This window comes from Lissotriton helveticus, chromosome 5_1 (genome assembly GCF_964261635.1).
Source record: "Lissotriton helveticus chromosome 5_1, aLisHel1.1, whole genome shotgun sequence".
NCBI classification, from domain to species: domain Eukaryota; kingdom Metazoa; phylum Chordata; class Amphibia; order Caudata; family Salamandridae; genus Lissotriton; species Lissotriton helveticus.
The window spans coordinates 958,015,197-958,039,660 of NC_136065.1; the positions used below are offsets into that span (position 1 = coordinate 958,015,197).

General features: G+C 44.6%; 1 protein-coding gene across 1 annotated transcript in view; it reads left to right on the top strand.

Annotated features, from left to right (window-relative positions):
- The window catches only part of CFAP46 (cilia and flagella associated protein 46), a 1,487,057-nt gene that overhangs the window by 388,307 nt on the left and 1,074,286 nt on the right, over positions 1–24,464 (top strand). The window contains exons 19-20 of the mRNA XM_078643461.1: positions 15,034–15,246; positions 18,359–18,569. Of these exons, the coding sequence (XP_078499587.1) occupies positions 15,034–15,246; positions 18,359–18,569 (424 nt within the window). The remainder of the gene's footprint in view (positions 1–15,033; positions 15,247–18,358; positions 18,570–24,464) is intronic.

Sequence of the window (24,464 nt, forward strand, 5' to 3'; positions counted from 1 at the left end):
AACCAAGTCTCAGATGCATCCGGAACAAAGCCTGTTGTTCCTAGGAGCTTGCCTAGACACGGTGGAATGCAAGGCATCCTTGTCTCGAGAGAGACAACTCCGTCTGCAGGTGTTAGCCAGAAAGCTGGCAAGAAGAAAGTCACTTTCAGTTCGCCTATATGCATCACTTCTGGGGATGTGTTCTTCAGCCATCAACCTCATTCCATTGGTGCGTCTAAAGATGCGACCGCTGCAAGAGGAGCTAAACTGTCAATGGCATCAAGCGACAGGTTCATTCGAGGACACCATCACAGTCACCAACAGGATGGTACACGCACTCCAATGGTGGTCTCAGATCAGCAATCTGGAGCAGGGGCTTCCATTCTTGCAGAATCCTCCGGATTTTATTCTTACAACGGATGCGTCCATGGAGGGTTGGGGTGGTCACCTCCAGGAACTGCAAGTGCAGGGACGATGGTCTCAGCAAGACAAGAGATGCCACATCAACAGCCTAGAGCTGAAAGCCATTTGTCTGTCTCTTCAAGCGTTCCTCCCCAGGATAGTGGGATCCTCGGTCTTAGTCAGAACGGACAACACCACAAGCATGTTTTATATCAACAAGCAGGGAGGAACGAGATCGGCAACACTATCCAAACAAGCCCAAGAGCTTTGGAGGTGGTTAACAGTTCACAACATAACCCTCAAAGTGGAGCATGTCAGAGGCCTCTACAACACCTTGGCAGACAAACTGAGCAGAACTTTGTCAGAGTGCCACGAGTGGGAACTGGACAACGGCCAGTTGAACTATGTGTTTCAGAGATGGGGCAAACCCAGGTTGGACCTATTTGCGACCCAACAGAACAAGAAATGCCGGTTCTACGCCAGCAGGTATCCTCAACAGGGGTCAAGGGGGAATGCCCTTTCGATGCGATGGTCAGGGACATTTGCATACGCTTTCCCTCCGATCCCTCTGATTCCACGAGTGGTGCGCAAAATGAAAGTGGAGAGTTGTCGCCTTCTCCTCATTGCTCCCAAGTGGCCTCGCCAGTATTGGTTTCAGGAACTCATGCTACTTTCTCAGGAGCCACCGATCAAGCTGCGGGTAGTTCCGAAGCTACTATCACGCAACGAGGGTCAGGTACTTCACCCAGATCCTCAATCACTGAAATTGCACGCATGGCTCCTAACTTCTTAGAATTTGAGCATCTTCAAATTCCTCAGGAATGCCGGGACATTCTAGAGAAGGCAAGAGCCCAGAGTACATTAAAGACTTATCGTCTCAAGTGGAAGCGTTTTTGCGCATGGTGCATCTCTAGTGCTTTGCACCCTATAGAGGCATCGGCAGAAAAGATATTGCCCTATTTGTTACACTTAGCGCAATCTGGCCTTTCTTTTTCATCAATAAAGGTCCACTTAGCGGCTTTATCCAGGTACAGAAAGAGGACCAATGCTCAGTCACTCTGCTCTTCATCGCTAATCAAGCAATTTATGAGAGGTCTGTTCCGGGCTTATCCACCAGTCAAGCCCTCACCACCGGAATGGGAGCTCAACACGGTTCTATCACAACTGATGAAACATCCGTTCGAGCCTATCCATAGAGCCGACCTAAAGTTCTTAACATGGAAGGTTGCTTTATTATTGGCGCTAACTTCCGCAAGAAGAGTGGGAGAAATTCAAGCTTTCACTATAAAGGAGCCCTTTTTGCATTTCTCCCAGGACTATGTCACTTTACGAACAAATCCAACATTCATACCGAAAGTGCCTTCCCAGTTTCATTTAAATGAACCTGTCAAGCTGAAAGTTTTCTTTCCAAACCCGTCAACCCAGGCTGAAAAGACATTGCATTCTTTAGACATCAAGAGATGCTTAAAATTCTATCTTCAGAGAACCAAAACTTTGAGAAGATCAGATCAATTGTTTGTGGCTTATGGTCAAAATACTTTGGGGAATGCGGTCACTAAAGCCACAATTTCAAGATGGATCGCATCCGCGATTCAATTCTGCCACGTCAAGGCTAATCGACCATTGACAAGGTCTGTTCGATCTCACTCCACAAGAGCTGTAGCAGCGTCTGCGGCTTTATTTGCAGGAGTGACGCTTGAGAACATTTGCCGTGCTGCGACATGGAAGAATGTCCACACGTTTACAAGACACTACTGCCTACAATCAGCAAGTCAGGATGATGCGGCAGTAGGTCAAGCTGTTTTACGTCACCTGTTTCCATAAGGAGAATGTTCAGGTACTGATGTTCACTTATTTCATTTAAAGTATATGCTTTTATTAGATTGTTTTGATATATATATGAAAGCATTTAACATGTTGTGTTTTTGTTGTATGATGCCTAAGATTTCTTTCCAGAAAGAAAATGCGTAATGTCAATGTTGAACTTGAACGTGATGTAGTAATGGTTCAATCTCTAAGCGTTTGTTGGTTGTTGACGATACACTCATGGGGGTGCACTGCAATAAGTCTCCCACCATCCGCAACCGACTTTGCCTGGCTTACTGCTTGCTATTCTGATTCAGGCATGTGAATCTATGAAAGATACCCCAATACTGGATAAGAAAACAAGTTACTTACCTGTAACTTCAGTTATCCAGTATTGGTATCTTTCATAGATTCACATGCAACCCACCCTCCTCCCCGGAGAGTCAGTTCTCTAAGTTTGGGATACTTGTTCCCACTTGTGCTACGAAAATCTGAGGAGAGCTGGCTCTGCAGGGAAGGTTCTAGAGGGTGCTGTGAGCTGATTGGTTGGAGCAAAGACTTTGGGTCTTTTAGCATAAGGAGGTAGATAGGCTACTATAATATAGGCCTCAGGCCTTTTTTCTAGGGCCTACTACTGCAAAGTGCTTTTGGCACTGCTTTTTTATTTACCGTGGGACTCCCGCCTCGACGACGGGGAATGATTCAGGCATGTGAATCTATGAAAGATACCAATACTGGATAACTGAAGTTACAGGTAAGTAACTTGTTTTCTTTCCTCACGGCCGTTCTGACAGTGCATATAATCACCACGACAGCGCTGGCCTCATTCTTCCCTACCCGTAATTCATTGGGCCCATTCCCCTTCACGGCTTTCTACCTTCTATTGTTATATGGCTTCTCGCTTTTTCCGCCTCAACCGTTTACATTGCCCAGCCCGCATTGATTCCCTCAGCCTTCGGCGGACACACAATAAATACCAATTGCTCACATCTTATGTCCTGATGAAGATCTCAATCTCTTGAGATCGAAACGCCATCGACCTGGTTACAGCAAAAAACTTCCTTTTATTCCTAATGATTTGTACCAAGGAGTTTTTACCTATGTTGTCAATGTGATGTATGTTTTTATATTTCTTCTCTAACCACATCACACTCTTTTTCACTTCTATGTGAGCACTGGATCTATAAACCCAAACAACCTATATTGTTAAACAAATGAAACTGTTTTCTATAAAAAAAAACTTTTTTGTGTCCCTTTCAACAGTTATCCAGTAGAGGTTTTTCTGCCATACTGTATATGATTAACAATCACTTTTGATAATAAGCCTTTTTAAGGACCTCTTGGCCTTGTATGAACCATTGTCTCTCTCAAAACTATTGTAAACCCCGGGTTCAAAGAGTGGGGTACCCTTGTTATGCTATACACGTCAGCTTAATCAGTGCCATCTTTGGAAATGCAGAAATGGCATAGACCAGTTTTTTGGTTGGAATACTCCTTCTCTCACCCTTACGCAAGTTGGTGGAGGAGGGGTTGAACTTATTGCAGTGGAGAAGTGTGGCTCAATGGTTAGAGCGTCAGACCCTGATGCAGAGGTCTGGCCCGGGACCAGGGTTCAATTCCTGCCTTGGCTGCTCTCGGCGAATCTTGGGCTCATAATTCCTCGAACCTGATTTCTCGCCTCGGTGCCTACTCTAAGCATGGGTCCCACGCTGCAAATCTGGGCAATAGCTTGCTTAGTCTCCACAACGGCCCCCTACAGCGCTAGGGATGCCTGGTTGCACCCTGGGGATGCCCAGGAGTGGACATTTCACGGGGAAAAACCAGGAAGGGTTCCCTAGCGGTATGAGTGCAGCGCCAGGACACTCAGGAGTATCAGTGCACTTTACAAGTACGGCTACATTTACATTTACATTTACTCTACACAAGGGCTGTGGCTACTAAGCACCCTCCCTAAGTCAAGACAGAGGTATACCATAACTAATCTTGGGTAATGCAGCATATGCCAGTGTTAATACTCCCTCTGCCCGTTGGGCACAGAAGGAATGTTTCATAAAATACCCCCACACTTTTGCAGGTGGGAGGCCACAGCATCATCCCCCATCCTTGATCCTCTTAGTGGGGTGACAAAAAACTCTCATGTGCTTGGATAATACAGTTAGAAGTATTCATCAATATGGTTAGGGGAGCAATATTAATTCTCCCATTCGTAGGCAACACTGGGAGGGTCTAATTAAACCTAGTCTATCCCATGGGGTCATTGTTGGCAGTCCTTGTAGGATTCGCCTCTCACACGTATGCAAAGGCTAGAGTCAAGCAGCAGGCACTTAGCTTCTGTGCAACACTAGAGAATTTGGTTGTTTCAGGGCTCCCAGTCGCCCTGATCTGGGCAGACTAGGCCAAGTGTTGTGGGGAGGAGCGACGCCCCTCTTCCCGGAGCAGCAAAGACAGGTAAAAATAAAATGATAATAATGGAATGTTATTATAATTTTATTTTGTCCTCCTGCTGTGGCATTGCATGAGGGGGCGGGTGGAGCTGCAGGGGAGGAGTGCTAGAAGACTCCTGTGCGCAATGACTGTTTGGTCGGTCCTCTTGGGCCACCCAAAACAGTCATGTGCCTTCCCCTGTTCTCCATACAGGCTGCATTACAGCCTGCATGGAGAACGAGCCCGCCCTTCCAGCCCCTGGCTTTGCGCCGTGTCATGTTGCTCAGACCAATCACAACGCTGCATTGGCCTAGGGGTGGGAGCCTGGCTGCCTGCTTCCTGTTCCGACTTGGAGTGGGATATAGGTGAGCAGGAGAGAAGATGCAGGACTTGGTGGTGGCAGCAAGGTCAGTTCTATTTTATTTTATTTTCTTTTAAAAGATTCATACCACGACCCTCCCTGCCGCGCAACCCCCCCACGACTGCCCCCTCACACGCGAGCCGTGCCGGCCTCCCCTGGTTGAAGGCCCATTTTGTTTAAATCTCTATATAGTTTTCGTGAGAGGCCAGGGAGAGATCTGTAGAAGTGGTTGGACGAAAGACCCATACACTTTGCATTCTTCAGCATCAGCTTTACTACTGTGCATTTTGTAAAAAATATTTCTGTTGAATCTTCATGAACCTGTATGTCATGGTCATGTCTATTGGCTTTGACAGTACTTGTTGCCTATGCCTCCAGAATGGCTGGGAAAATATTTCACCAAAACAAGAAAAAGCACAACATAGGCTGCATGGCCGTTAAAGTCTGGTGGTCTTTTCTTCCGTGGTTTTGGAGATATTTGTAGTTTGTGTGGGAAAACTCGTGTTATTTGAAAAAGTAAAAAGTGTTTTGATCAACTTGTAACTTTTAAACCGCTTACGAGCTCGCACCAAATATGGCACACACTGAAGGACTGAGTGCTGAACTACGTCCCTCAAATTTGGAGCAGGTTGGTCAATTGGTGGCAGAGGTATTAAGAAGGAAAAGTTTTTTATTAAGGCATCAGGTGCCAAACAGAACTATGGATTTGCACCCCGCCAACTCAAGCAATACATTATTAAGGTTATTTATATATATATATATATATATATATATATATATATATATATATATATATATATATATATATATATATATATATATATGAAGAACCGCTCCAAAGAATACCACAAGCTGCAGCACCCTCGCGAAGAAAAACGGACAACAACTCAGGTAGCGATTGCAGTGTCTCTTATTTTATTTCTTTTGATAAGTGCAGCGGAAGTGCCATAGACCGCTGGAGTAAGAGATGGTACTGCAACATCCAGCATGCCACAGGTGTGGCCGCGCCCACATGGGTGGTGTTGAGAACATTTAAAGAGTACCGAAATCAACGTGCAAGGACACTCAAGCTCATGCCTCTGATGAAGTGACCTATCACGAAACGCGTCAGGCTAAGCTGGACATTCATTTGGTGAAGTTTCGTTTTCAGTCCCTGCAGCAACCTCCTATTAAAGTCTTGGCGAAAAATTTACCTGGGTTGTGGCTTTTTCTACAGCAGGCAAAACTGTGTGTTTGTATTGTGAGCGGCCCCGCCTGAGCCGCGGAAAAAGCCCGGATGCTGCATTGCATTTCCTGATCGACGCCTTACGACGCCGGTTTTTAGATCACAGGTGCCACAATATTGGAGGAATAAGAGTGTATGCGGTGGCCAGAGACGGACATCACAGCCCACGAGGGTAACACCTGTACCGACATTGAGGTCTGCACACGCTAGCTCACTGGAGTAAGAGATGGTACTGCAACATCCAGCATGCTACAGGTGTGGCCGCGCCCACATGGGTGGTGTTGAGAACATTTAAAGAGTACCGAAATCAACGTGCAAGGACACTCAAGCGCATGCCTCTGATGAAGTGACCTATCACGAAACGCGTCAGGCTAAGCTGGACAATCATTTGGTGAAGTTTCGTTTTCAGTCCCTGCAGCAACCTCCTATTAAAGTCTTGGCGAAAAATTTACCTGGGTTGTGGCTTTTTCTACAGCAGGCAAAACTGTGTGTTTGTATTGTGAGCGGCCCCGCCTGAGCCGCGGAAAAAGCCCGGATGCTGCATTGCATTTCCTGATCGACGCCTTACGACGCCGGTTTTTGGATCACAGGTGCCACAATATTGGAGGAATAAGAGTGTATGCGGTGGTCAGAGACGGACATCACAGCCCACGAGGGTAACACCTGTACCGACATTGAGGTCTGCACACGCTAGCTCACTGGAGTAAGAGATGGTACTGCAACATCCAGCATGCCACAGGTGTGGCCGCGCCCACATGGGTGGTGTTGAGAACATTTAAAGAGTACCGAAATCAACGTGCAAGGACACTCAAGCTCATGCCTCTGATGAAGTGACCTATCACGAAACGCGTCAGGCTAAGCTGGACATTCATTTGGTGAAGTTTCGTTTTCAGTCCCTGCAGCAACCTCCTATTAAAGTCTTGGCGAAAAATTTACCTGGGTTGTGGCTTTTTCTACAGCAGGCAAAACTGTGTGTTTGTATTGTGAGCGGCCCCGCCTGAGCCGCGGAAAAAGCCCGGATGCTGCATTGCATTTCCTGATCGACGCCTTACGACGCCGGTTTTTGGATCACAGGTGCCACAATATTGGAGGAATAAGAGTGTATGCGGTGGCCAGAGACGGACATCACAGCCCACGAGGGTAACACCTGTACCAACATTGAGGTCTGCACACGCTAGCTCACTGGAGTAAGAGATGGTACTGCAACATCCAGCATGCCACAGGTGTGGCCGCGCCCACATGGGTGGTGTTGAGAACATTTAAAGAGTACCGAAATCAACGTGCAAGGACACTCAAGCTCATGCCTCTGATGAAGTGACCTATCACGAAACGCGTCAGGCTAAGCTGGACATTCATTTGGTGAAGTTTCGTTTTCAGTCCCTGCAGCAACCTCCTATTAAAGTCTTGGCGAAAAATTTACCTGGGTTGTGGCTTTTTCTACAGCAGGCAAAACTGTGTGTTTGTATTGTGAGCGGCCCCGCCTGAGCCGCGGAAAAAGCCCGGATGCTGCATTGCATTTCCTGATCGACGCCTTACGACGCCGGTTTTTGGATCACAGGTGCCACAATATTGGAGGAATAAGAGTGTATGCGGTGGCCAGAGACGGACATCACAGCCCACGAGGGTAACACCTGTACCAACATTGAGGTCTGCACACGCTAGCTCACTGGAGTAAGAGATGGTACTGCAACATCCAGCATGCCACAGGTGTGGCCGCGCCCACATGGGTGGTGTTGAGAACATTTAAAGAGTACCGAAATCAACGTGCAAGGACACTCAAGCTCATGCCTCTGATGAAGTGACCTATCACGAAACGCGTCAGGCTAAGCTGGACATTCATTTGGTGAAGTTTCGTTTTCAGTCCCTGCAGCAACCTCCTATTAAAGTCTTGGCGAAAAATTTACCTGGGTTGTGGCTTTTTCTACAGCAGGCAAAACTGTGTGTTTGTATTGTGAGCGGCCCCGCCTGAGCCGCGGAAACAGCCCGGATGCTGCATTGCATTTCCTGATCGACGCCTTACGACGCCGGTTTTTGGATCACAGGTGCCACAATATTGGAGGAATAAGAGTGTATGCGGTGGCCAGAGACGGACATCACAGCCCACGAGGGTAACACCTGTACCAACATTGAGGTCTGCACACGCTAGCTCACTGGAGTAAGAGATGGTACTGCAACATCCAGCATGCCACAGGTGTGGCCGCGCCCACATGGGTGGTGTTGAGAACATTTAAAGAGTACCGAAATCAACGTGCAAGGACACTCAAGCTCATGCCTCTGATGAAGTGACCTATCACGAAACGCGTCAGGCTAAGCTGGACATTCATTTGGTGAAGTTTCGTTTTCAGTCCCTGCAGCAACCTCCTATTAAAGTCTTGGCGAAAAATGTACCTGGGTTGTGGCTTTTTCTACAGCAGGCAAAACTGTGTGTTTATATATATATATATATATATATATATATATATATATATTACACTTTTTAGTTACTGAGTATCAGGAAAGTTATGGCTGTAAAGCAAAGCACATCTGTTGGCTCATAAAATAGTGCATCCCAAAATGTTGTTGCAATTTATTTAAAGACGTTACCAGCTTAGGGCTGTAATATTGCCTTTTAAAATATAAACAATCTGATGAAGTCTTATATGGCCCATCTTACCATAGATGAGTACACGTTGCACTCTGAACATGCTCTTAACATTAGCCGGGTTACTAAAATACTCAACAAATACAGCTTTCTAATTCTTTTTTTTAGTTTTGCTTGATTCCAGTATGCCTGGCTTCCACAGCAATCTTCCTGAATGCAATCGGAAGAACTGTATGGCTGAGCAGCACTTTGGCAGCAGGGCATATCATCTCGAGAGAAGGCTACATTTGATGTGTGCCATGACACAGCATGTGCACGTCAGTGCAGATTAACACCAGGAGGTCCGCATGGCCTCTTCCGATCTGGTTTCCAGACAGAAGGGGAATCTGGTTCAGTGGTTCCGTATGCACTGGGGCACTCTGTCATTCCGAATGAAGGGGAACGGATCAGAGAGCGACGAAAGTGCAAGAGAAATGAAACCTTTTAACATAGTACTTTCCACGGCCAGATTTCCACAGGACATGTTCCGTACGCATGACAAACATGTATGCAATAAAAGGAATGTTATATTGATATTTTTGCCAAGGGTATCCTCTCAGCGCCTTGGCTTCCTGTGGTTAAAAATAGAAACGGTATTGACTTTTAGCTTTGTTTTCTGGAAAATCTTGGTATATTTACCTTTTTCTACAAATTTAGAAACGTAATAGTTTTTAGAGTTAGATGTTAATTTACTCTTCATTAGCTGTGTTTAAAAAATGCATAGCTTGGTGTATCGTGTACTCAGCTCACCGAGGCCCAGATTCTGGAAGGTGTCAGCCGGCGCAGTGCAGCACCCAAAGTTGCTGCGTTGCATGACAGGGAGAGAGCAGGAGAGAGCGCCATATTCACAGAGATATGGGGCCCTATTTTGTATAGGGCGAACTTTCCCTGCTTTGGCCCGGTGCACCTTAAAATAGGTGCGCCGGGCGCAAATAGGGGAAGTGTGCCCTATTACATAGATTGCGTTGCTCCCAGGGCAGCTGCAAACTCGTGCTGCCATTGGGGCAGAGCATTCAAGTGAAATATGGAGCAGCTTTGAAGCAGCTGCTGCTTCTTTCACTGTGCAGGCGGCAACCTACCTGCACTTTTAACTCCTTCCATGCTCATGACGGAGCCGCTCCGTCATGAGCCTCGGTTGAGCTGTGCTCATGACGGAGCAGTTCCGTCATGGCCCGCTCGGCGCGCCTGCGCGGCGCGAATTCCACGCCTGCGCTGGACGTTCCATTGAGCGGGCGGGGCCATGACGGAACCGCTCCGTCATGAGCACAGCGCAACCGTGGCTCGGCCCCCCCTCCCCCCTAGCGCTGCGGCGAAATTGCTGCCGCAGCGAAAGAGTTAAAGGGGATTAGAGATCCCCTTGCAGACAGTTGCAGTTGCAGTGAGTGACTTCACCCACCTGTAAAGGGTTGTCTGGGGGCTCCCTACCCAGGGCTGCAATCAGGGTCAGTGCCTGCTGGCATGCAAGGAGGGTTGTGGGGCGAGAGGGAAGCAATATAAATTTAGTTATTACCAAATAAAAAAATACACTTACCTTGGATTCTGGCGCGACGTCCTCCTCGCTCGGGTGCAGGCAAGCAGGCTCCAATGCAGTGGGATTAATTAGCTGCAGTAACCATTCCTGGTGCTGCTTTCATGCAGCATGAAACATCCGGAAAAATGCAAGTACTTATTTTCATTTGATCACCTGTTCATCTTACGATCACATAACCCAATTACTATGACCAATTGAATGTTATTCAAAAAAAGAATTTTTTTATTTTGTAAAGTTTGTTTTTTTAATTTTGTTTTTTAAAACTTGATTCATTTTACAATTTCATTATTTCTTGACATTCACAGGAATCACAAAATTTCAAAATACAAAAATATACAACAAACTTACAAATTACATAACATATATGATACAGGTACAACACTTAACAAAAATAATTTTTAGGCTCAAGTTCTGTACAGATTAAACTGCAAAAATGCAATAGTACCCCTGACAGCTACCTTAATGGGGAAGATACAAACGTGTTGGCAGGAGCGATAGCCAAACATTGACCCTACTGGGCTCACATGCAATATTCTTTTAGAAACTTTTCGAAAATACTGAATTGTGAGCAACAGTAATACATATATGGAACACTTATTTGGCTGAGAAAGAAACTGTTGACGTGTTTTGAACTCTGGCACATTTCTTCAACGGTTCTCCTCAGGACACAAAAGACTGAGGGCCAGATGTAGGTAGGCTTTTACCGGGTGGTAACGGCCGAATTCGGCCGTTACCACCCGGTAAAAGCAATTTGACATGTAGGTCCCTGTAATTTACAGACTCGGTAAATTTACCGGTTGGTAAATTTACCGAGTATGTAAAATACCGAGTCGGTATCATTACTGATTCCGGACAATTGGTATGTAGGTGGGACTCTTCTGAGTCCCACAAGCAGTACAACATCGGTATTTTACCATCAAATACTACTTGATGGTAAAATACCGTTTCTGGTGTGCATGCACATGTGTGCATGCACACCTATGCCATATGACAGGCAGACCTGCCCTTAGGGCAGGTATGCCTGCCACATGGCACCCGAGCCTCTTTTGGGGGTGCCAGAGGGTGTCAAAGTGACACCCCCTGCACCCTTGTGACAGTCGGTATTTTCCGATGTGGTAAATACCGACCGGTATATGCCCAATCAATCCTATGGGCTTCAAAGCCCATAGGAATGCATGGGCATTGACTGGTCGGTATTTACCACATCGGAAATTACCGACTGTTTCCGATTCGGTAATTGCACATCTGCAATTACCTACATCTCGGTATTTTTATTTTCCGACCTCTTAAATACCGAGTCGGTATGACTCGGTATTTAAGAGGTCGGTAAATAAAAATTACCTACATCTGGCCCTTAAAGAGCTAAAACATTGAAAAGACTATGGTTACTGAGCAGTGCTAATCAGCACATTTGCACTTTCCTCTCATTCATTCAATGAACAAGCAAATCCTTTACCTCCATCTCCTATGTTCACACAATGAAATTTGGTTCGAAAACACACCTGTGGACTGTCAATATGTAAACCAATCTATAACACAATAAATAAAACAAAACAAAAATCCGGCATTAGTTACATTTCTCAACAATTAAAAGGCTATGCTAGTACCTCGCTATACTAGATCACTTACCTTGAACACTTAATTTTGCCAAAACTAGAAGTAACACCACCGGCTGACTCAATAATGTATTTTTTTCTGGTTTTCTGTGAAGTTAAAATCAGTATTGCTGGTTTTTGTTTATTGTTTTTTACCCATGACAAATGAAAGATACCAAACATTGTAAGATCACGTCTGTATTATTCAGACACTCAGAAAAGAGGATAATATCCGGATCCTACTGCTAGCGTGGCATTATGGAGTCAACTTCTCCAGCCTTTTGCGTGCAGATTGAAGCCTGACTGGCAGCAGCAGAAACCAGAAAGTCAAGCCCACTGTCCTGATGCTCGGCTCAGGACTGGTTTGGAAAGAAAATGGTAATAAATTTAGTTTATCACCATTCTATTTTTCCATATCTGAGGGCAATTTGGTTAGTGGGGCTACGCTCCACCACCTTAATGGAGGAGCCGCCCCTGATCAGGGGGCGCACTGACAGCTTCTTAACCTCTGCACTGGTGCCTATAATACGGCGCAGTCGCAGAGATAAAGGGATTCCCTCATTTGCATGCGGCCACGCCCTCATGCAAATGAGAGAACACCCTCTTGAGAAAGCGCTGGTGATGTATATGCACCAGCGCATTCAGTATTACAGAAGGGGCCACGCAAGCATCTGCGGCCCCTTCTCTAATACCAAAGTGCCCCGGGGTGCCCACAGTGGGCACAAATGCCTGTTGCGGCCTCAGGGCACTTTCTGAAATAAGGCCAATGGCACTCCCTCCCCTTTCCCAACCACTGTTGCTGATTTCAGGCTCGACTAAAGCATTTGTTTGCTCTCTTTAGCCATTCTGTGCCTCTTGGGACTTTGATCTGTCTTATGCAGCATAATACACAAACATTCTTGAGGTGATGGTCTCGTGTGACATTAAACTTTTTCATGAAAGATGTCCTTGGCAATAACATCAGCCAGTTCCATAAGCTATCTGTGCCTTTGAACCTTTTATCACAGTGCTACATAGGGATAGGGTGTTTTTTCTGTATCATTTTTCCTTCATTTCAAAAGTGCTATTGAAGTTTTGTTTGAATGAATTTATCATTCTCCCAGCATTCCTCCCATTTTCCTGTGTTACGTCAACTAAGGTAACATGGGTAATGAGGTAACCATCTAGATGTGAGGGGCACCTTGTGTTTCTATTTGTCTCTACACAGGTCTTCACATTCATTACTTGTTCTGATCTGAAGATAATGATATCAGTTGAGCACAGGCTACGACTTTCATCCTCTGACAGATAAGTCTTTTATAATATACATTGTTACACTTTGCCTAGACCTGGTATCACCACACACTCCATGAAAGTAAATCCGACAGGCATGGCATTCAACTGTCTTGTTTCTGTCAGACATATACCAAGTGGCTTCATAATCTACCACAGACACATTCTGCCAACACTACTCTCCTGAAGCTTATTCCCAGAGTGATGCAAGATTTGGTCAGGTAGTCCTATAAACTTTTTGCCCATACCTAAACTAGCAGAAGCTATCAATCAATCAGGGTTTTGTAGAGCACACTCCTCACCTGCTATGGTCTCATGGCGATGAGGGGTGGGTGTGCGCAGCTCCATTGGGGTCATTTGAAAAGCCAGGTCTTGAGGTCCTTTCTGAATTGTTGCAGTGTCTGACTTCGCCGGAGGTGACGGAGGACATCGTTCCAGGTCAGGATTTTTACAATAAGATAAAGTTACCTTCACGAAGACACCTCAGTTAGGGGCATATGTAGGTAGCCGTTTGCGATTCGCAAATGCCGAAATTCGGCGAATTTCAGCGTTTGCAAATCGCAAACGGCATTTTGATATGTAGGTGCCACTTAGCAAATTAAGGAATCGCAAAAATTGCGATTTCTTATTTTGCTTATAGCATTTAAGGAATCGCAATTGTGCGATTCCTTAAATGCTATGTAGGGGTGCTTTAAAAATTGCGATTTTTGTACAAGGAATCACAAATTACCACCTACTTCAAGTAGATGGTATTTTGCGATTTCCTTCAAAAATGCATTTTTTTTAAAAATTGAAAGTGCCATGTGGCGCACAGACATGCCCTTACGGCATGTATGTGCGCCACATGTACTTACAGGCACATTCCAGGGGTGCAACAGGTGTCCTTTGGACACCCTGCCACCCTTGGAATTGCGATTCTCAAATTGCGATTTTCACACGGAAAATCGCAATTTGAGAATGTATCCCCATTCATTCCTATGAGCCTTTTGGCCCATAGGAATGAATGGGGCACTCATTCCTTAATTGTGGTTCGCAATTTGCTAATGGCAAATAAGAAATGTTAAAGATTCGCACAAAAATTGTGAATTTTTACTTACATTCCATTTTGCTATTCTCAAATAGTGATTCCTTAAAAATCGCTATTTGGGAATCGCAAAATGGAAATTACCTACATATGCCCCTTAGTCTTTTTCCTTTTTTTCCATTACCAAACCCCTCCCACTGAGCTTCAGCCATTGTTCCAAAACCAGATTCTCACTTTATCATTGTTTTCTAAAATGTGAACTGGTGAGGGGTTATGAATGGGAAATATCTGATGGACTGAAAAAAATGGAGTCGCATAGAAGGTAATTTTCATGCTTTTATCACCAGGACAAAAGTGAACGGCCGACAATATTGTGTAACTATTGTTAAACATGTATATAATTCAATGTTGTATATAAATCAACTACATGAATATGTTTATCGAAAAAAAGAAACCACTCTGGTTCCAAAAATACCTTGAAAAATTACGGTACTTATGGGATTTTGAGCGTGTCACCAAAAAGACGAATATCGACTTCTAAAATGGGACAGAGATCCGACTTTGAATACTTGGCTTTGTGAATTGGTTCAAAGCTTGACTGTGTTTGCATGCTTGTGATGAAAATGAAGAACATTATTTACAAGTGCTGCACTGATGAACAGTTTGATTTTTACATAGATTATTGCGCTATTTAGAAAGACTATGAATACAGATTAGCTTTGTTTACTGTTTTACTTAAGGTGTTGTTGTTTTGAGTATACTCATAGTTTCTTTTTATAAAACTGAATTTATAGAGATTGGATAAAACAATTATCCCAGGATGCGACAGAGAATTTTTTGAAAGCAGCAGAACTTGGCGTTGAGTTAGGAGAGCCATGGATAACCGATAATGCTGTGGTCTATGTCTTAAATCACAATAAACATCTAATACGCACAGGAAGACAAGCAGAACTTGTAAACACCCTGCAACTCCTGCTGAATGCCATGAAAGAATCTGGTCACAATGGGTAAGCTTAACTAACAACATAAATTATCGTTCTTAATTCATTATTTTTCTGTTATAAAAACCGATCACGAGTGTCAAAGAAATGTACTGTTCCTTATTTTCTCTTTTTTGATCTTCTTTAAGTTTATATCTTTTCAGATCTTCCTATTAACGGGCACATCAAGGAACAAATATTTTTACTTTCTTCTCAAACAATCAGTCATGTAAAATGGGACACTTTGTGCCAGGTTACACAATTTATGCATGTGTAAGAAATGGGACACATACTTTTCGTATTGTTTTTGCTGCATGGATGATAGGTAATGGCACATAAATCGATGCAATCAGTTGCACAGGGTTGTACTATTTGCAACGGTGTATCCACTATAAACTGAGGGAAATGTAGAGCAGGAACATGTTTTGCCCACTATTCATTACTAGCTGGTTTGTGCCACTGGAGCCAACTAAGGCTCTGCTGGCGCAGGCCTGGGGGTTCCCAATCCTCAAAATGTGGAGGTTGCCCGCACGTCTATTCCGGTGGGGTAAGACAGGGCCGGACTGGCCGTTGCGGGCACCGGGCAATCCCCCGTTGCACCGCAAGTGTGGGGGGCGGTTTTGGGCCCCTGGGGGCCGTTTTTGTTACGGCCCTGCAACATAATCGGGCGAAAACCGGCCCGGCAAAGAGCTCAGAACTCCCTCCCCCCAGGGCCGACCGAGCACTTTGCCGGGGCCGGTTTTGGTTCCCAGTCCGGCCCTGGGTAAGAGCCTATTTAGGGCTGTTCAACTATTGCTCCATTTTTAAAACACTCCCGAACTGCTTTTAATGTGGCGTTCTATTCTATACGTGCACTTCTATCTAGGGAAAGGTTTACAGATGTGGTACTTGGCATCCCCAAATCCTCTTTGATTGTTTGAGGTGCATATTCGGAGAAGTATCATTTTGGCAACAGGGAGAGGACTCCTAAGGTCAAACTCACTGTTTGGACAGCAATGTCCCCTGCATGGTAAACCTTCCCTAAGTACCCTACTGCTTATGAAACTTGTATTCTGACTTTTACTTTGACCCTGGCATCACACTAATTTAGTATGTGCACAGAGGCTTAGGCCTGTCCCTGTTAAGGCGAGGTCTAGAACCAGTTCTGTGACCTGGATGGGTGCTGTATTTTATATAAATGATATTTTTATAGTGTTAATCTAGCCAAAAGGCAGCAGTAACTGTACAGGGTCAAAAAGAACCATAAAGTCCACAGGTGAAGGGCGAGGTAGCTGGATTCTGGACTGTTTCTGCACTGCACCACATAAAGTGGTGATGGCTGCATACCATGGTTTGTGAATGTTAAGTATGAGCGGACCTTTTTTTCTGTGTCAGAGTGTGTGGGGTAGGACTCGGAGTACTGGCACCAGTAGGACTCATTTTAAATTCCCACTTGTTAGCATGGAACAAGATGGAGGATGAGGACAGCGTCACACACAGTGGAAGGATATTTCCTGCATTCTGTGGCTGGAAGGTGGAGACCCAGATACTGAATTAAGAGAGGATAGAGACAGGGCTTCCATTAGAAATTAACTGAAGATCTTGTTAGCAAAGGAATGCTGACAAGTTCTTCTACAATACTTCAGTTTTGTAGATGGAATGGTGGGTCTGCGGTTTCTGTTGTTCAAGGTGAGGCAGTTTCTAGGCAGCACATGACCCTAATTACGGATCCAGGATGGCTGAGGATGACCAGTTGCAGACATCTCGCACTTCATTGTGCCCATATTTTAGATACTCTTGCTTGAATTTACCATCACAACTACCTGCTGTGGGAGCCATTGCCTCATGCAAAGACGGTATCAAAGGAGCAGCAAGAAAATCATATTTGAAAGAGAACTAATCCATATGGTTCTGAAATCGTAGGTAGTGGATCTATAACCCCTCTCTGCAAAATGTCTATGAAAGTAGGACACAAACTACCCCACTTAGTTCCAGATTCAAGTTCTTCTTAATCAAGGAAGGAAGTGCTCTGCAGAATACTTGAACTGCTGTATAAGCAGGGCATCAGAATCTGCTACACATTCGCCAGCATGTAACCTCCAAAAGGCTTGTGAGCTCATTCCACTAGAGCTAAAGCTGCGACTACTGTGTTAGCATGCGGAAGTTCGGTCCTGGACATCCGCCAGGCAGCATTTTGGGTATCTCCGCACACGTTCACCAAAGATTACTGCCTGGCTAGTCCAGTTCGTAGGGATGGGCTCTTCGCCTATTGGGTCCTGCAGGACCTCCGTGTGTGTGAAATTGGTTCGCAGACCCACCTCCGGGGAGGTATTGCTTGGGTATCTATTCAAAGGTAAGGAATCTGTGGCTACAAGTCTTTATCAGATGAACAAGTTACTTAGCTTTAAGAATGCCTTAGCTGGTATAGACTATATCTAGCCGCAGATTCCTTACCGACCCACCCATCCTTCCCGCTCTGAGAACGGATTTCTAGTGACATAGCTGACACCTTCATGGCCCTAGTTTTCAACACTAGTGGTGAGTGTTCTTCATAACTCCACGCTTCTGGCATGGTCGTTAAAAAAAACGTATGTCAGCCCGCCTAGGTGGAGCCTGTATTGGTGCCACGGACGCCACTTCCGGCGCGTACTAAGCACTCAGAGCCGATTGACACCACCTACCGGCACACAGGGATACTGCTCATGAAAAATCTTCCACATTCAGTCTACCGCGTGGGAAAACTCAAAGGTAAGGAATCTGTGGCTAAAGTCTCTACCAGATAAGGCATTGGCTAAGGTAAGTAACTTTTTTGTTAGTAAATCAATTTTCGAGGTACGTGCATGTTTTATGAATTTCATGCTCAAACTTGCACATCTTAGCATGTGCGTGCCTAATTAGATATGCAAATGGCTTTGTAAATCAGCCCCCTAAATAAATCAATCTGGAATAAAATAGGATTGCATCGCATTAGCCTGTGCTTTAGTCTTGCAAATAGGTGACATTCATGCTATAACTCGTATTTATTAATGAACATAAGACCAACTTTTAACCAGTTGTAAGCGCACTTTGTATCAGAGACGTTGTTTCAGGAGTTTGGCAGTCATTACGTAGTTTTGCTCATTGGTTAATCCGTGATTTTTCTATAATTTTCTATTTTCAGGAACACTGTACTCTTGGTAACGCTGTCCAACGAACTAGCTCGCGGCTTATTGGTCCCTTGGATTCCAGAATCACCCCAGAAAAAGCCCGAAACACCGTTGCAAGTGGAGAAAAGCAAAAAGGGTGCTGCAAGGGGATCTGGAAAAGCAAAAATCGTACAGGTTTTGTCAGTCGATCCAAATGCACTTCCCAATCTCACAACTGCTTTAGAGGTATTGTGTTTTTTATTGATCCAATGTCGATATATTGACGAATTTTATTATATGAAAACTCCCTACATTTCTGTGGAGTGTATGCTTACTGTATTTCAAGTGCCTTATAGAGATGAAACTGTTTATTTTTTGTTTTTTTATTTTGATTCCATCTTCTGTATAACAATGTTTAGTAGTAATGCACATTTCTAGCAATGTACATTGGTAGCTTTACTGAAGAGTTTCAGAGTGACGTCATCACTGCAACCTGAGCTAACTTGGTTTGATATGTCTGTGTTTAGAGCTACCACACTTTATGGTGCATATTAGTCCTATACTGTTATCATTAGCACCTTTCAAGCTAACACGGTTAGTACAATGTTTGTGAATAAAGTCAGATATGTTATTTGATTGCTATTTTTGAGAAGCCTTTAATTGCTAGTTTAATTGTTCAGTTCTGTATGTCTTTCATTGATAGCAGTTTCTAAAACGCCAGGTTCCGATTCTAATATACAAAGTAGGAGTGACACACCAGAGCATTTAACAATTGCTCTTAGTGTAATTCATGTTACTAAATTGCTTTTCGATTCAAGAGTCAACATGCATAGGCAAAACCAACAGTTCTGGTGTGGGTCGTTGCCTTTTGGCAATCTTGTTTTGATTTGTGATGATTTTTTCAAAACGTTATTGTTCAGGAAGCTGTCAGACCCTCATCAATGTAAACAAAAACATAGGCAAAAGGCACACATTTTGTTTTGGCCTAAAAAAATCATGCATCACCATTAGTAGCTCCTAGCACTGAAGGTAACTACTTTGTATGTTGATGTGCACCTTGTGAAAGGGCAGCACACCAACAGCTTGGTGAAGTCAGCAATCAGCTTAAGTGCGCTGATACACTGCCCCTAAATTCATGCTGGAGTGGGTGGAAGGAAAATGTGAATAACAGAACCATAGACTATGGAAGAAGTCCGGTTGAAAACCCCTATGGGTAATTATGTTAAAAACGTAATTTTAGTGAAATAAAAAATGTCTTGGCTAACTGGCTTAAAAAAGCGAATCGGTCTACCATTGGCTGCCAACCTGTTACCTTGGGGAAAGAAGAAGGAAAGAAAGCGAAAGTCAAGAAAAAGGGAGGAAATGGAAGAAGGGGAAAAAGAAAGAAGAATGAAAGAATAAGGCAAGAAATAAAAAGGAAGGAAGGAAAAAGGGAAAGAAAGGAAGGAAAGAGGGGAGGAAGAAAATAAAGAGGAAGACAAGGAAAAAGGAAAGTGGGGAAAGCAAGAAGAAGGAAGAAAGGGAAAGAAAGAAAGATGGAAGAAAAGAAGCAAAGAAAGAAGGAAAGAGGAAGGCAAGAAAGAAGGAAAGAATGAGCAAGGAAGCAAAGCAGTAAAGAAAGAAGGTTGGCTGCAGGTAAGGTTGCAAAGATAGAGTACCCTCATGAGCTTATATACTGAGTTTCTGTGAGCTGTTGGTATGGTGTGAAAAAATGCATTCAGATAAACCAAGGCCACTTAGGAATTTACAACAGCGGAACTGAAGCTGGAATACACCCTGTGCTCTAATTTGGTAGAAAGTGTCTTACTATCACATCAGGCAATTTTCAGGTAATAATGAAGTACAATCAAAAACACTGGCACTGAAAGAAACTACTTTGTGTATGGATGTGTTAGTTGTGAAAGGGCTAAATGCAGTCACTCAAAGTGAAGTTAGCCAGTGGCTGAAGAAGGCTGAACCAGTGCTCATGCTTTATGCTGTAGTGGGCGGAAGCAAAATGTGAGTGCCACAAGAATAGACCACTGGATGACGAGAGGTGGTTGTAAGCCCATTTATGTAAGTATGTTATACATATAGTTTTTGTAAAATTAAATGGTGTTGGCTAATGCCAGACCTAAATAGCAGGTCCAAATGCATAAAATGATATACTCGTATTATGCAAAGGCAGTACATCAGTTAAAGATAATCTTTATTTTATTCTCGTAACATCAATATGAACAACAGCCAACACGTTTTAGTCCCAGATAGAACAGGACTTCTGCAGGGCTGTCAATAGATAGATCAAAATGGAGGGCATTCATTAAACAAAATCAATGAAAGGCTAAAAAATTAAAACCAATATAAGAAGACATTTCAGACAACTTAGTGGCACAGAACCAATATGTCAGGTACACCATAGAAAAGAATCAGCGCTTATTTATTTATTTATTATTTATTTTGAAAGTTTTATATAGCGCGAACAAGATCTTTGCAGATATCAGAGCGCTTTACAGACGAAAGGAACAACGTGTGAGTAAATAACAATTGGGGTGGGGAAGGTACATGTGGGAGCATAGTCAGCCAGATACATCAATAATGATACAAGTACAAATAATTGATAGCGTAAACACTCAGGCAGGTCAATAACACGAGTCATACAAAAATGCAAAAAAAAGAGATCAGTAGAACTGAATGGTACAATGCCTGTAAATATCATCCCCAGTAATAATTCAAGTGTATTTAGCCATGAGGATCGCTTTTACTTCTTTCTTAAAAAGTATGGTAGAGGAGATGAGCCTGATTTCAGGGGGGAGTGAGTTCCAGATCCTGGGTGCCATTCCTGAGAAGGAGCGTTTATACGTTTTTTCCTTGCGGAATCTTTGGGGCTTTAGCAGGAGATTGTTTGTGCCTCTAGTGTTTCTAGAGCCTCCGGAAATCGTCAGCTTTTGGGCGAGGTATCCGGGTGAGCTCAGGTGGACAGCTTTGTGCGTGATGCAGGCGATTTTCAGATGAATTCTGGCTTCAAAAGGCAGCCAGTTCAGGGCTCTCAGGTCAGGGGAAATGTGTGAGTGTTTTCTTGATCCGGTGATGAGTCTCGCTGCAGCGTTTAGAGAAGCTCCTATGGGTGCCGTGGTAGTTAGGGGGAGACCGCAGAGGGCGATGCTGCCGTAATCTATTCGAGGGATGACTAGAGCTTGTACCGCAGTTTGGAAATCTTTGGCTGGAAGGAAGGGTTTGAGTTTCCTTAAGGTATTGATCTGGTAGTTCGCCCCCTTAGTTGCTTTGTTGATGTGTTCCTGCATGTTGAGGTTGGTGTCAAGTGTTATGCCTAGAGATTTTGCTGAGTCCACGATGGTGGGATGAACATTGAGTGCGGTTAGGTGTTTAAGCCAGATTTGAGTGGTAGTGATCTTCGCAGGAGGTGCGATCAAGAGGAACTCTGTTTTAAGAGCATTGAGCTTGAGATGATTAGCGACCAACCATGATTGGGTGCTTCTGATCGTTGAATTCAAGAGCATAATGTCTTTGGGTGATTGTACTTTGAGATAAAGTTGGGTGTCATCGGCGTACATGTGGAATTGAACATTGGATGCTTGTAGCAAGGTGGTGAGAGGTTCCATAACTAGGTTAAACAAAGTTGGGGATAGGGAGGATCCTTGTGGGACGCCTAGCGATACCGGTATTGGAGAAGACATCAAGTTGTTACTCTTGAATTTCTGCGTTCTGTTGTGTAGAAAGGACGTGAACCACTTGAGCACAGTTCCAGATATACCCATTCTTGAGTTTAATAGATCGAGTAAGTTCTCATGTTTGACGGTGTCGAATGCAGAAGAGAGATCAAGAAGGATAAGGAGGCACGTATCGTTTTGATCTAGGATTTGGAGGGCGTCGTCAATTATGTGAATCATAGCAGTTTCTGTACTGTGGTCCGCTCTGAAGCCTTATTGATGAGGGTTGAGTAGATCAAACTGTTTAATGTGTCTAGTCAATTGGGTTTGTGCGCATTTTTCCAGCAATTTGGCAAGAGTCGAAATATTGGTAATGGGACGGTAATTATTTAGATCAGAGGGGTCGGCTGTAGGTTTCTTTAGTAGAGGTGTGACTTGTCCAACTTTGAGGGAGTCGGGGATGGTCCCTTGTTGAAGTGAGCTGTTGATAATTTTAGTCCAAAGTGGGAGGAGCGACGGGGTAAGGTCTTTGAGAGCGTTGGCAGGAAGGGGGTCCGTGAGGTGATTGGCTGGTTTCACAGTGCTGAGCAGTCTACCAATTTCTTCCTCCGAGTAGGTGGCAAAGGATGACCATGTAGCATTGTTTTTTGGTTCAGTGGGTGCTGTGCAGAGGGGTTTGGGGTAGAGACTTACGTCAATGAGGAGATCGTTCTTTATGTTGTCTGTTTTTTGGATAAAGAAAGAAGCGAAGTCTTCACAGGAGGGTGCTTCGCCCAGAGTACTAAGTGGTTGGGGTTGTTCCTTGGATTGTGTTCTGATTAGCTCAAACAGCTTTCTCGGACGATTTTTGGCTTGGTCGAGCTGACGGCTGAAGAAATCTGATTTTTAGCGTTTTATTTTCCTGAAGTAGGCATTTCTCTTTTTCTTCAGCGTTTTTAAGTGCAGTGCGGAGGGAGCTGATCTCCAGGTGCGCTCTGCCATTCGCATGGCCCGTCTATCGTCATTGAGACTCCCGTCGTACCAAGGATTGGACATTTTTGTAGATGCTCTTTTTAGCTGCATAGGTGCAGCTTCATTAACTAAAGAGGTCATAGCGTTGAGATAGTGATCCGTCAAGGATTGGACATCCGTAACGCCAGTGGGAGGAAGTAATATATTGCAGCTATTGGGGGGTAGAGAGTTTGGGTTGAGCTTTTTCAGGTCTCTTTTCCAGACTTTGGGCTTGGAGGATTGAACCGGGTTATATTTGACTTTTTCGTTGATGAAGAACGTGACAATGTGATGATCTGACCAGTCACAGGGTTTGATAGATTCGAGTTGGATAGAGTCCTCTTTGGAGATAATAAGGTCGATGATAGAGCCTTTCTCGTGGGTCGGGCTGTTGCATATTTGGGTGAGGTCAAGGGCGTCGAGGAAGTTTTTAAGACTATTTACCACCGCGTCATTATGATCATTCCGGTGGAGGTTGAAGTCACCAAGGTATATTTGTGTGAGTTGTCGCCCTGAATTGGTTGTGATCAAATCCATGATTTGTTGCGAGAAGGTAAAGTTGTCCCCTGGTGGGTGGTAAATGCCGTGAAGAGAGCATATCGGTTTGCCCTCACTGATAATATCGAGGCAAATGTATTCACAGGAGGTTGGGGAGGGTAGGGAGGGAGAGGTTACTTTCATGACAGAGAGGTTACTCCTGTGTATACATGCGATTCCCCCACCTTTTTGACCAACCCTGTCTAGTCTGGTGATGTGGTAGTTGGGGGGAACCAGTATGTCCAATATGGGTGTAGAAGATTCAGTTAGCCAGGTTTCAGTCATGATGATGAGGTCAAGGTCCAGTGATAAGATGAGATCAGCGATTGCAGAGGAGTGCCTAGAGGCCGATCTGCAGTTGAGGAGGGTGCATTTGAGACGGGGTGTGTCGAGGGTGGAAGGGGGTTCTAGAGAGAGGGGGACTTTTCTCAGGTTACTAAGGACAGAAATTCTGTTGTTTTGCGTGGGGGGTCTAAGGGGATTTGGATGAATCGTTGGAATGGCGCAGAGGGTGGAGGGTATGTTGTTAAGGGGAGCTGGGTCGTAGGAGCGGAGGAGGGTGACTGTGTCGAGGTCCGATAGTGTGTTGCAGGTGCGATGGGGACGGTTTTCCCGATTGCGAACAGGGATTGAGGTCCATTGCGGGGGGCGTTGAGTGCGAGAGTCAGCCGACCAAGTGGAGGTCCTGTTAGGAAGGGTGGTGCTGGTGAAGGTGGGTGAGGGGTGTCTGGGATGTGTGCAGAGTAATTGTTTGATGATGTGAATGTCTTGTTTGAGCTTGAGGAGGGTGGTGGGTGAGGAGTGACTGGAATGCGTGCAGAGTAGTTGTTTGATGATGTGAATGTCTTCTTTGAGCTGGAGGAGGGAGGCCATAACGTAGTCTAGTGTGGGATTTGTGTTGGTGGTGGGTATTGGAGGGTTGGGGGAGGATGACATAGTATGGAGGAGGGTATTGGTGGTAGGTGGA